Source organism: Aspergillus steynii, assembly GCF_002849105.1.
Source record: "Aspergillus steynii IBT 23096 chromosome Unknown P170scaffold_10, whole genome shotgun sequence".
In the NCBI taxonomy this organism is placed as follows: domain Eukaryota; kingdom Fungi; phylum Ascomycota; class Eurotiomycetes; order Eurotiales; family Aspergillaceae; genus Aspergillus; species Aspergillus steynii.
This window is the reverse complement of record NW_020194407.1, coordinates 155,536-166,546: the sequence shown is the minus strand read 5'-3', so window position 1 is coordinate 166,546 and position 11,011 is coordinate 155,536. Positions and strand designations below refer to the sequence as shown.

General features: G+C 53.3%; 6 protein-coding genes across 6 annotated transcripts; 3 read left to right on the top strand and 3 right to left on the bottom strand.

The window, feature by feature from the left end:
* Positions 1 to 14: 14 nt before the first annotated feature.
* On the top strand, positions 15 to 2,954 carry P170DRAFT_440979 (uncharacterized protein). Its single transcript, XM_024850206.1, has one exon. The coding sequence runs from the start codon at positions 159 to 161 to the stop codon at positions 2,850 to 2,852; it is 2,694 nt and encodes an 897-aa protein (XP_024698825.1). The 5' UTR covers positions 15 to 158; the 3' UTR covers positions 2,853 to 2,954.
* Positions 2,923 to 4,394, bottom strand: P170DRAFT_54754 (putative adenosine deaminase). The gene is made up of 4 exons (XM_024855266.1): positions 4,267 to 4,394; positions 4,073 to 4,215; positions 3,288 to 3,957; positions 2,923 to 3,185 (listed from the first exon to the last, which is right to left on the bottom strand). Exons 1-4 carry the CDS (start codon positions 4,321 to 4,323, stop codon positions 2,994 to 2,996), a joined length of 1,062 nt encoding a protein of 353 aa, XP_024698824.1. The 5' UTR covers positions 4,324 to 4,394; the 3' UTR covers positions 2,923 to 2,993.
* Positions 4,395 to 5,120: 726 nt separating this feature from the next.
* P170DRAFT_54701 (uncharacterized protein) lies at positions 5,121 to 6,154 on the bottom strand. Its single transcript, XM_024855265.1, has 3 exons — positions 6,061 to 6,154; positions 5,662 to 6,005; positions 5,121 to 5,445 (listed from the first exon to the last, which is right to left on the bottom strand). Exons 2-3 carry the CDS (start codon positions 5,949 to 5,951, stop codon positions 5,271 to 5,273), a joined length of 465 nt encoding a protein of 154 aa, XP_024698823.1. The 5' UTR covers positions 5,952 to 6,005; positions 6,061 to 6,154; the 3' UTR covers positions 5,121 to 5,270.
* A 9-nt stretch (positions 6,155 to 6,163) lies between these two features.
* On the top strand, positions 6,164 to 7,095 carry P170DRAFT_54586 (uncharacterized protein). Its single transcript, XM_024855262.1, has one exon. It carries the CDS (start codon positions 6,376 to 6,378, stop codon positions 6,847 to 6,849), a length of 474 nt encoding a protein of 157 aa, XP_024698822.1. The 5' UTR covers positions 6,164 to 6,375; the 3' UTR covers positions 6,850 to 7,095.
* On the top strand, positions 6,721 to 7,250 carry P170DRAFT_54613 (uncharacterized protein). The gene has a single exon (XM_024855264.1). It carries the CDS (start codon positions 6,882 to 6,884, stop codon positions 7,158 to 7,160), a length of 279 nt encoding a protein of 92 aa, XP_024698821.1. The 5' UTR covers positions 6,721 to 6,881; the 3' UTR covers positions 7,161 to 7,250.
* Positions 7,251 to 9,320: 2,070 nt separating this feature from the next.
* On the bottom strand, positions 9,321 to 10,153 carry P170DRAFT_54595 (uncharacterized protein). The gene has a single exon (XM_024855263.1). It carries the CDS (start codon positions 9,886 to 9,888, stop codon positions 9,406 to 9,408), a length of 483 nt encoding a protein of 160 aa, XP_024698820.1. The 5' UTR covers positions 9,889 to 10,153; the 3' UTR covers positions 9,321 to 9,405.
* Positions 10,154 to 11,011: the final 858 nt, after the last annotated feature.

Below are 11,011 nucleotides of genomic sequence, written 5' to 3'. Positions count from 1 at the left end.
ATAAAACTCTCCTCTTTCTTCTCTCTTCGCTCTTCACCCAGAGAGTTTCTCTCGGTCTTCTCTGCCCTCCTTTCTACCGATTTCTCCCAACTCCTTCCTTTCTTTCTTCTCTACTATCACCAAAAACCCCGCAACCACCCGTTCAGGGCTTCATCAAAATGTCCTCAAGAGCTCTCCCCCAAACCCTCCGCTCCATCACCGCCATCAAAATCGGCGAACTCTCCAAACAGCGGGTCCTGTTTGACAAGCAACGCACCAGGATTCTGCAGGCCGCCGGGAACTCCCCCGATCTCCGATCCAAAGCCCAGGTCTTGCTCGAAGGCGTCACCAAGCTCAAGGGGTTCCCCAATGATGCACATGACAAGGAGGACCTGGATGTGGACGAGTCGGACCACGAGGGCGACGTGAGGGACGGGTCGGAACGCGCTGCGCACGTCAATGTTCGTCGGTTCCTGCTGCAGAGTCGCTACGATCTTTCGGTCTCGGATCGCAGTCTGAAGGAGTGGGTGGGCGAGCTGGAGAATGAAGTGCGCTATCTTCAATTGCGACATGAGCATGCTTCGTTTTACAGTAAGTTGGTCACCGAGTGGCTGGCGAGTCTGGAAGAGGAGCCCGCTGCGGCGGCTGAGGACGGAGAAGGCGAGCCGGTGGGCCGCGCGGAGATGCACGAGCAGCGCGAGACGTGGGAGAATTACGTATTCAAGGAGGCGGACGTGGACAGGGATGCGATTAGGGACTATCTGGATCGGCTTTTCACCGAGACTGCGTTGTCGAAGCAGGCGTTGAAGGAGCTGCGCGAGAAGATCAAGTCCTTTGGTACGGAACTCGCGTCCAAGCGGACGTGGATTACCGTCGACGAGCTGGGATGGGTCAGCAAGGCGTTGTTGAGATCGGATCTGCTGTCGAAGGAGAAGACAAATATTCTCAAGGAGTTCATGCGCAACCCGGCTGTCGCCCAGGAAGTGGCGGACGTGTTGAACATGCGTCTCGCTGCTCTGGAGAGCTGGAGCTGGCCGGCTGAGGGGATCCCGGTCGAAATGCGCCGCCAGCTGAATGGCAAGTACCGGGTTTTCATGGATGAAGATATCTTGGACGCTCTCCTGTTCCAGTACCTCGGTGTCAAATGGGCGGTGACGTTTAGGTTCGCTTTTGATGCCTTCGTTAACACGCGCGCCTGGAAGAAGCAGAGCCCGAACATACCCAAGCGCGTCAAGAGGCAGCAGAGCAAGTATTTCCATGACACCGGGAGAGGCTATCAAGGGTCTGGCATCTACAGTGTGGAAGACTATCGACTGCGGACGTACAAATCGAACTATTTCATGACCCAGCTGCCTTCGTCTGTGGAGGAGAACGTGCCGGAATACGGCGACGAAGGTGACGCTGGATCGACATATAGTACAGAGAGGGCCCGCAAGAACGCTCTAGAGACGAAACATTCCCTCCTCCATCTCCTGATCACAGAATCCCTTATTCACACCACCCAGTACGGAGAATTCACGGCCCTTCGGTCGGACTTCAAGTACTTTGGGCCGTCTCTTCCGCACACCACGATGTTGACCGTGCTGGAATACTTCGGAATGCCCCAAAACTGGCTCGATTTCTTCCGGACCTTCCTTGAGTCCCCCTTGAAATTCACACAGGACGGACCCGATGCCGCCACCCAGGTCCGTCGGCGTGGAATTCCCATGAGCCACACGCTGTCCGATTGCTTTGGCGAAGCGGTTCTCTTCTGCATGGACTATACCGTGAACAAAAACACGGACGGCGCGTTCCTGTACCGGCTGCACGACGACTTCTGGTTCTGGGGCCACGAGCAGACCTGCGTTCAGGCGTGGAAGGCCATGACCGAGTTCACCCAGGTGATGGGTCTTGAATTCAACGAGGAAAAGACCGGCACGGTGCGACACGCGAAGAAAGATGATCCAAAGCAACAAGCCACGCCCAAGACCGACGACTTGCTCCCTGCTGGCGATATCCGGTGGGGCTTCCTGAAACTCGACGCGCAGGAAAGCCGATTCGTCATCGACCAGGAGCAGGTCGACAATCACATCGAGGAGCTGCGGCGTCAGATATCTGCCTGTCCCAGCATCTTTGCCTGGATACAGGCGTGGAACAGCTACTTCGGGCGCTTCTTCGCCAACAACTTTGGTAAACCCGCCGTCTGCTTCGGACGTAGTCACATCGACATGGCCATCTCCACTCTCAGTCGCATCGAACGCTCCCTGTTCCCCGACAGCCCCAGTGGCGTCACCGACCACCTGCGCAAGATGATTGCCGAACGGTTCGACATCCACGACCTCCCAGAGGGCTTCTTCTACTTCCCCGTCGAACTGGGCGGTCTGGAGCTCCTGAACCCGTACGTCCCGCTCCTCGCCATGCGCGAGGACATCAAGAAGACCCCGCTGGGCCGACTCCACAAGGCGCGCCTGGAAGACGAGAAGGACTACTACGCCGCGAAGGAGGTGTTCGACAAGTCGGGCGGACGGAGGGACAGCGACGAGGAGTCCTCTGCCGAGTTCATGTCCCTCGCCGAGTACACCAAGTACGCCGAGAGCTTCAGCATCCCCCTCCTGCAGGCGTACCGCGATCTCATCCGCATCCCGGACGAGGTCGACATCAACCAGACCCCGAAGCTGCGCGCCAACCAGATGTCCCTGGGCGAGGACGCCGGAACCCGCAGCGCCATCTCCGAAGACTGGACCACCATGTCGCCCTACTGGCGGTGGATCGCCGAGCTGTACCAGGGCGAGATGGTTCGGCGATACGGCGGTCTGGCCGCTGTGAACAGAGAGTTCATGCCTTTGGGAGTGATCAAGACTTTGAAGGAGGGAAAGATGAGATGGCAGGGCTAGGTTGGGATATTGATTGATACCCCTTTATGAAAATGCATATATTGATATGCCATGTATGACTATTTATGCGTTATGACCAATCCTCACTTTTCATGCTTCGCTCTGTAGTCATCTATTTCGGTCGTATCGTCTCACGTCAACTCATTTCGTATACTCAGCTTCAAACTCATCCAGTAGCCCCCGGAGCCGTGCCTTTTCCTCCTCCCCGCCGAAGATCACCTCGACTGAGTCTCGGCACATGCGCAGCACGTCGGTGCGACTGAGTCCGAAGTGCTCCGCGGCCAGTCGATATTCGTTGGAAACGGGACTGCAAAAGAATCCCACGTCGTCGGTCTAGTCTTCAGTTAACACCATATCCTTGAACCCAGCTCCACCTCTCCAGACCCATGAGAAAGGGAAAGAATGGAAAGAAAGGAGAAAGAAGAGGCAACATACACACAGAACAACCGGACACTCAGCCCCCCTCCACCACTCCCCAAAATGATGATCCGTGAACCCGCCATCAAACATCTGCGCGTGCACATTACACGACAGACACAGCTCCAGCCCCAGACGCCGTCTCACAATCTCCTCCTTCACCGGCCCAGGCACATGAATGACATGGCCCAGGCGATCGGGCTCGAACCCCAACAGCGTCTCCAGCTCCCCTGGCGTCGCCGGGCGCGCCACCTCCCCGAAATGCAGCGTCACGCCGAGCTCGTGCTCCTTGGCTTTGGCGAACGCGGGCCCGTAGATCGCCACGTCCCCTTTGGTAGGGTTTCCGCAGAGGTCGAGCCCCACGATGCCGCGGGCGCGGTGGGCGAGGGCCAGGTCGACGATGGCGAGGGCGTCGGGCGCGGAGGTGGTGGCGCGGTCGAGGGCGAGGATGAGGGCGATGGTGAGGTCGGGGTTGGAGAGCCGGAACTGCTCGATGGTGGTGAGCACGGTGTCGAGGTATTCGTGGCGCGTGAAGGCGGCGGTGGGCGAGGGGCGGGGGATGGTGCGGAGCTCGAGGTAGCGGACGCCGTCGTTCAGGAAGTCAGTGAGGACGGAGGTGGTGGCGTAGGCGATGCTGGGGAGGTCGTTGCAGAGGTGGTAGATGGATTGGGAGAAGACGTTGAAGAACCTGGAGGGTTTGGCTGAGCTTGAGGCATCTTGGATGTTGGGATTGGTGGGGTTGAGTATGCATGCGTCGATTTCATTGCAATCATGCGTGAAGTAGGAGCTTGGTGGAGGCCTACGTTGAGAGAGAATAGTCCACCTTGCCAGGGGGCATGATGACCCATGGATCGTCGACTGATAAATCCGGATCCTGGGCCTTCTTCTGCACCCAGATGTCATGGAGACATTGGCGGCTGATGCTCCCGGTCAGGTGAGCGTGTAGCTACTTGTGGTTAACCGGTTGATTGTGAAGTAGCTACAGGAAGCGTCTTACCTCGATTTTAGGCAGCAACTGGGTGAATTCTGCATCGACGAGTTTGGAGTAGTCCATGGTGATGATCTATTTGGATTGGATGGCGGATGAAGTAGATGGGATGGAGATAAGAGGGAATTGAAAAGAGGAGCAAGAAAGAGGGGATACGGAGTCAGGTGACTGGGCAACCCTAACTGAGATTTTGGCTATTTTATATCACCACAATTCATGTATGTTTGCACAAGAGGATTATGACTATTAGACAAATTAGATTCAACCAGGTGTACTTCTAAATCCTCCAGAAACCAACGCGGAGAGTTTACGAAGCGTGTGCTCTAAGCACGCCGTTGACTTCCGGAAGAGTTACGATCCCAAGAATTCCGACACAGCGCAATATTAACAGAAACGAGGTATAAAATGCGGCAGTCAGCTTCTGGCTACTTCTTGCCTTCGTTCTAAAAGCCAACCAACAGTGGGATAAACAGCTTCTCAACTTGTTCCTGCAGAGGGCTCTTGCATATGTCCATCTTTGGCTCTTTGGCTCAACTCTCGACCGGCCCTCATGTAAAGCTTCTTGCACGTAGAGTCCCCCAGATGCAAACAGATCTTGTTATTTTTGCAACGAGAAGCCCTAACTATGGCAGTCCTGAGCGTCCTGAAGGTTGTCTCTGCCTGCACGCGATCATGAGAAGCCCAGAAGGGGTAACCAGCTATTATATTGCCCATATTTCGTGATATCGCTTTTCTAGACCCAAGATCCGGCCCTACTAGACAGGAATTTGGTCTAGAAGGGTCAGACAGGAAGTTACCGTTCAAGGGCCGTCAGGCTGGACCTCTTGGGATCTCAGTAAACTGGTCTGTAGGGTACTGAAGTCGAGGGAGAGAACTATAGAGAGAACCTAGAGAAGTGACAGAGCTCAACTACGGTCGCCGAGAGATCAGGTAAAGACAAACATGCATTGATAAGAGACGATGGACATACAAAGCTCAGGACTCATTAGTTTTATTTACGCAGAACGCTTGTGCTATTCATAAATGACTAGGCCCCTGAAACGACCCTCTTGACAACATTCATATCTTGCCAAAAGAAGTTTTTGGTCAAATGAGTTTTCGAGGAGCCTACTTTGTCTTGAATAATAGACCTCATTGTATAAGCCAACCAACTTCGATATGAACCTAGTCACCACGGAGAGATATGATCTATCAAGCGAAGGTTAGCAGCCACCCCTTGAACACCTAGCTTGTAAGCATGTTTCATCAAAGCAGAGATTCGTCTTTGAAAGCCTTGGCTCCGATCGAAATCCCAACCACCGATGGATGGTCCCGTTGACGCCGGTGGCCATTCAATCCTGGCAAGTGCAATGACAGCCACTCCATACGTTAGTTCAGGCACTGTCACTTACAGGGTATACCTGCATCTCATATCCCGCAATCAGACATCCAAGAATATCCCATTCGACGCTGTCCTCGAGAGCCAACGCAACACCCTCAATGACAAGGAGATGCTGCGCGGCACACGAAACCAACAAAGCCGTGCGGCTGAATTTCTTTATCACAATTACGCTCAGACACGTTCCAAGCTGTCGGTGCTGAGCCCGCGCGTACGCCTGCCATTCGTTTTCAGGACTAGTTCGCGCTATCGCCGCCGTCGTCCGGGGCGCACGCCACGGCGGCTCGATCCAGCCGATCAACGACGTTCGGCGCATGAGCGTCGACCACGCGTGCGACCTAGTCGGGCTCGTGCAGATGAGCTATAGTTTCTATAGACTCATGTAAGTATCCATAGCTGCCTAAGGTGGGAAGATAACTAGGGACTCAGTCCAACGCCACGACTCCGGCGAGGCGAGACGCCGGGAAAATCGATCTTGATCAGCTCATTCTGTGTGTCGGGGTATGTCACGGCGCTACGGGGATAATGGTTTTGCAAATGGAAGTGGTATTGAGGGACAGCTTGTTTACGTCTTCGTGTATTTGTCCTGAGACACAAGATTAGCTTGTTTGATTGAAAGACTGGCTATATAAAATACTTGTCTTTTATAATATAGATATCCGATCGGTCTATTGATAGCCCTGCTTATAGTATAGCATTAGGTTGACAAGGATCATACCTATCATGATAGCCCGCAAGTAATGTTTCCTGTCATAGCATTACACCTTGAACTCATAGGTCTAGATGAATGCGTTAGTGGTAAATACCATTGTTCTGAATCGAGGTCAGTGACGTCGATTCTTGGCGACGACTTCCCGGTATGTAAATATGACGGACTGCGACATTTCTGGGTTTCAGTCCAACCACAAGGAATTCCTTGTCGCATCAGTCCCAGTCCCGTCGCGAGTCATTCAGACGGCGACGGATATGCCTTCGACGTAGTATGCTTCAGAAAGGCCGGCACGAGTCAGTCATATCGCCTCATGAAACCTAGAACCTCGTCAAAGCCCAAAATTGGTCTCATGTTGTCCATTTTCCATCCGGGGCTTCCGCTCCCGCTCCCGCAAAATAGCACCATGGAAACGAGAGACGTCGCGACTTGTCCGCTTATTCTTAATATTGGCGGACGAGGGGAGATCATCTTCGCGGTCCGAAAAAAAGGTTCAAGTTTGTAACGGACGGCACATTCCCGAGTTTCGTGGAACACATGATGGCCCGAATGTCCCTAAATGAATTAATAATTTTCGGATGGAGGAAAATATCACACAGGTGTGGTCTGATGTTTTTTTTTTTTTTTTTGTCTCCTCACCCGTCAAGGGGCTGTATGCGCAGGAAGCAAGGGACCAAATGGCGGGATATGAAGATCGCCTTCACCTATCTTCAATTAGTTAAGCGAGCTAGTGGTGTCAACGTCTCTATCGGCGCTGCCGAAGCTTCACGGCCGAGGAGCAGTCTAGACTGGGTTGCTCTATATGATCCGAAGTGACAGGCCACGTCGTCTGACGTGGACGCCCGGCATGCATCTCTCATGACATTTACTCCGTAGAGTCGAGCCATATTATGGTCGGCCTTGCTGAAGTCGTAACACTCTTACGCCAAACCGACATAAAGCTTTCTGCGGCCGTTTCAAGTTGATTGGAGCCTTGCAATACCAACGAAGGGCGTTTCTAATGAAAAGTGGAGCAAGCGGCAGGCGAGCAGGCGTAAGGCAGAAAGAGAACGAGCCGTGACATTTTGGTTGAACCGAGAGACCAGTCATGTCCTACCATTCCCAGCACTTTTAGACCCAATAAATTTAAGCCTCGCGCCGAATTGAGCGACGCAGGCGAAGTAAGGCGCGTCTCGTCGAGACGTCTCATCGAGCGAATCCACCCTCGAAATAGGGCCAAGAAGGACACGTTGCGACGAAGCATTCTACCGAAAAATTCGAATAATCGATCAAATTCCCGTCGTAGCCGAGGAATCTGATAATCTCCAGGCTGACTCTGCACCATTGCCCGGCATGGTATCATTGGAGGAGCGCAATGTGCCGTCAACGAGCATCGTGGGGCGCGTTCGCTAGGAATTTCCGGATTCCACCGCGCGCCCAGGGCTGGAATGCGATTGAGCGGCGTTGAGAAAGGGCTGCTGGCACCGCCGCTGGCCCGCGACTAAATCCCACGGTTTTTGTGTGCCGTGTGGGTTAGCCCGTCGAAGGATTCCAGAAACCACGGCTATTTTTAGTTGGAGATCCGAGACAGATTCAAGCAGCAACGACGGAAGCAACGGGTGGGATCCCAATGACGATGATGATTCCATTCCAGACATGTCTGAAACTGTGGAACAATGCGCCTATTGGCAAACGCCTCGCATTATGGAGACACCAAGCCAATACATTCCTCCGTCAGAGGGAAGTGGAGGCACAAAAGAATAAAAAAAGGTGAAGCCTCGTATTGCCGACTGCCGTTTCCAAACAGCGCATAATGCATTATTCGGTTCATAATTGTATGCTTGGATACGGATGTGGCGCTGCTGTCGGTCCGATCCGAGTAAAGAGAAAAAAAAATATGAGAATATGAGTAAAGTATGAGTGCTCAAAAGATTTGTAAATTGGACATTTCGTTAATCCGAATCACACTACAACGTCGAACTAGAGAATCAGAATGAGCCGAGAATTAGCATCTTCGATTCTCAGGGTCAGCGGCCTAGGATATTCGGGTAAAAAAAGTGAATAATGGATATTGACACCGGGGCTAACAGAATTTAGATCCGAACCTCATATCGCGCTCCGTCGCAGCAGCAGCGGATATCCAGCCCCGAGGCTCCGACGCTGGCATTGCCACGGTGGGCCTTGCCCTAAGCCTGCCACTGGAACCAAGGTCTGGACGATTAGACCCTTGCTCGCACATCGTCCTCGGACTCCATAGGCTGCCGGGCCAGAGCGGACAGCCTCAGAAGTCAATCACACGTCAGACGATAATGAGGTGATGCACGGGCTGGGGATGATGTGATAAAAAACGATAGCGACGGCAGCGACTAGAAAATGCGTCATGAGTCATATCCATCGCGACCAATGAGTACAGACGATGCGACAGCATGCCGTGCGAGGACCGAGATTAGCCCTGCGTAGGAAAGTGGGCACTGACCCTGCGAGGTCCCAGGCAAAGAAAGGTCTACATGCAATGCAGCCGGCGTGATTATTAAACCCCAGGACAAACACTATTTTACAGATCACGAGGCGGTGATAAGCGGATGGAGGTTGAGTTGCGAACGAACGGGGATGGGGTCATGCAGGTCGCATTGTCCAGAGCCACTATTGATTCGGAGCAAGCCACGGCACGTTTTGCCCTTCTCATCCTGGCTGGCTGGCTGAGAAGTCGACCATGAGACGGATCGCTGCAGGTGAGAAAACCAAGGCGGCCAGCGGATGACAGCGCACGGCGGTGCAGCAGGGAATAATGAGAAGGGAGACGAGAAGAAGGTTCGACTGAAGCATCGAAGACGCATCGAAGGAACGAGGCTCCTCGGGGCCTCAGGCCGGGAGTTACTGTACTCGAAACGCCTAAGAATCTTTACCTGCATTTCATGGGTGAACGGAGACGGAGCTTGGCGGTCTCCGTCTGGACTACCTTACTATCTGCCCTGTACCAGACTGCCAGTACCAGAGGATGTTCATCGCCATGGATCGATCTCCTCCGTACAGTGAATGGAAGCCGACGCCAAGCTAACATCCAGGCCGTGTCACCTCGCCATCACGTATTGTGCTGCAGCTGAGGTGCTGGAGGTGCCAATCGCCGCCGGCAGGGGATTGCAATCAGGACGAGAACCCCGGCTCTGGAGGCGCAACGTTCCATCCAGTTGGGACCTGGTATGTAATTAATTCGGCCAGAGTACTCAGTCCTGCGTAGAGGGCTGTCATATGTCCGCCGCAATGGCTGACAGCGATCCAACAGGCCAGGAAGGGAATCGGTTGGCCTCCTGAAGATCCAGCGCCGAAATTGTGTCTCCCCTACTGGGACTGGGGCCAATAAAACATTAATCTCAAGTAGGGCCTGCGATACGATAGGGTTATGCGCTAAGGGACTAACGTGAGGTTGCCCTTTGATCCCGGAAGGTGCATACCGTACGCCTTGGAAACGGACGGGTTTCTGGTACCGACCATACGGTATTGACAGCGGCCTGGTAATGACGTGACCGGGGGCGTTACGGGCTACGCTGGTATGGTAACCATCCATTGTCCTGGGAAAAAAAAAAGGAGTTTTTGGCCCTTTGCCCCGTTTGGGCAGTGGGGAAGAGGCCCCATTGATCTATTTCTCTCTTGCGTGCGACTATCGTCCATGATGTCATCACCTCCTCAGCCATCGGATGATTAACCCCGTCGGATTTGGTAATCTCACAATGAGGTGATTGACTGCTGTCGACCCAATATGATACTATCATGCGTAACCCGTATCTTCGCGTCGCTTCCTCCGTATTCGAATGATTAAAGTTGAGGGGTAAAAGTAGGTGAGCGAGTTGAAAGGACGAAAGTGGGATAAAGAAAGAAAAGAAACCGAGAGTGGTTTCATCCAAAAATATTTAAAAATAAAAAATTAAAGAATAAATAAAAATAAATCAAACAAGCGGTATCTCCCCCTTCTCAATTGGTGCATTCTCTAAGAAAAGGGGCGAAGCAGACCGGCGTGAATTCTCTGAGGCGCCGGAAGGGTTCATCGCACCCACCGTGAAATTTGGGAAGTGTGGGATCGTAGCCAGGAGTTCTCGGATGCAAGATCCTGAGCGAAGGAAGACAACGATGGAAGGCTTGGAAGCTGTCAAGAGTGGGCCACCGTTTGGGAGAAGCCCCCACGAGGCCGACGGAGGTGGGCCAATGGCCGGCCTTGACCCGGGAGCGCTCGGGCGGGGGTTTGATATTTTATCACCGATTCAGCATTATACTAGAGGTGGTATTATAATATGGACTATAATATGCTTCTGGCGTACTGCATATCATCATGAGAACAATATCATCCACCCGGGCGCTAACTAGATACATATTCGCGCAGCCTAAGAAGCAAGGAATGCCCTACTTAGAGGTACCAGGTACGGTATTCCCCCCTGGAATATGGCGAATTTTACGCATAATGAATACCTGCAAATATGGTCGCGAACGGATACTACCTTGATGGCACCTCCACTGGAAGCCGGTGGTGCCGGCGCGAATGAGGCGATACGCCGCGGATCACGGGGTGCCCCCATGGCTGCCTGGAGGATCCCCTCGACTTGAACGCAACTTCGTGGCACGTCACAGCGCCGGTCAATGATGCCCACGGCGGAGTTGGGAACGAAAAGAAAGAGACTACGGAGGCGACAGAGCAA

Coding starts and splice junctions, on each gene's coding strand:
- P170DRAFT_54701 (XM_024855265.1), bottom strand. CDS start 5,951: ATGCGCCGAACGTCGTTGATCGGCTGGATCGAGCCGCCGTGGCGTGCG. Junction 5,446..5,661: donor CTGATTGCGGGATATGAGAT/GCAGGTATACCC, acceptor TTCGCTTGATAG/ATCATATCTCTCCGTGGTGA.
- P170DRAFT_54586 (XM_024855262.1), top strand. CDS start 6,376: ATGTTTCCTGTCATAGCATTACACCTTGAACTCATAGGTCTAGATGAA.
- P170DRAFT_54595 (XM_024855263.1), bottom strand. CDS start 9,888: ATGGATGGTTACCATACCAGCGTAGCCCGTAACGCCCCCGGTCACGTC.
- P170DRAFT_54613 (XM_024855264.1), top strand. CDS start 6,882: ATGATGGCCCGAATGTCCCTAAATGAATTAATAATTTTCGGATGGAGG.
- P170DRAFT_440979 (XM_024850206.1), top strand. CDS start 159: ATGTCCTCAAGAGCTCTCCCCCAAACCCTCCGCTCCATCACCGCCATC.
- P170DRAFT_54754 (XM_024855266.1), bottom strand. CDS start 4,323: ATGGACTACTCCAAACTCGTCGATGCAGAATTCACCCAGTTGCTGCCT. Junction 3,958..4,072: donor GTGGACTATTCTCTCTCAAC/GTAGGCCTCCAC, acceptor CAAACCCTCCAG/GTTCTTCAACGTCTTCTCCC. Junction 3,186..3,287: donor AGTGTCCGGTTGTTCTGTGT/GTATGTTGCCTC, acceptor ACTGAAGACTAG/ACCGACGACGTGGGATTCTT.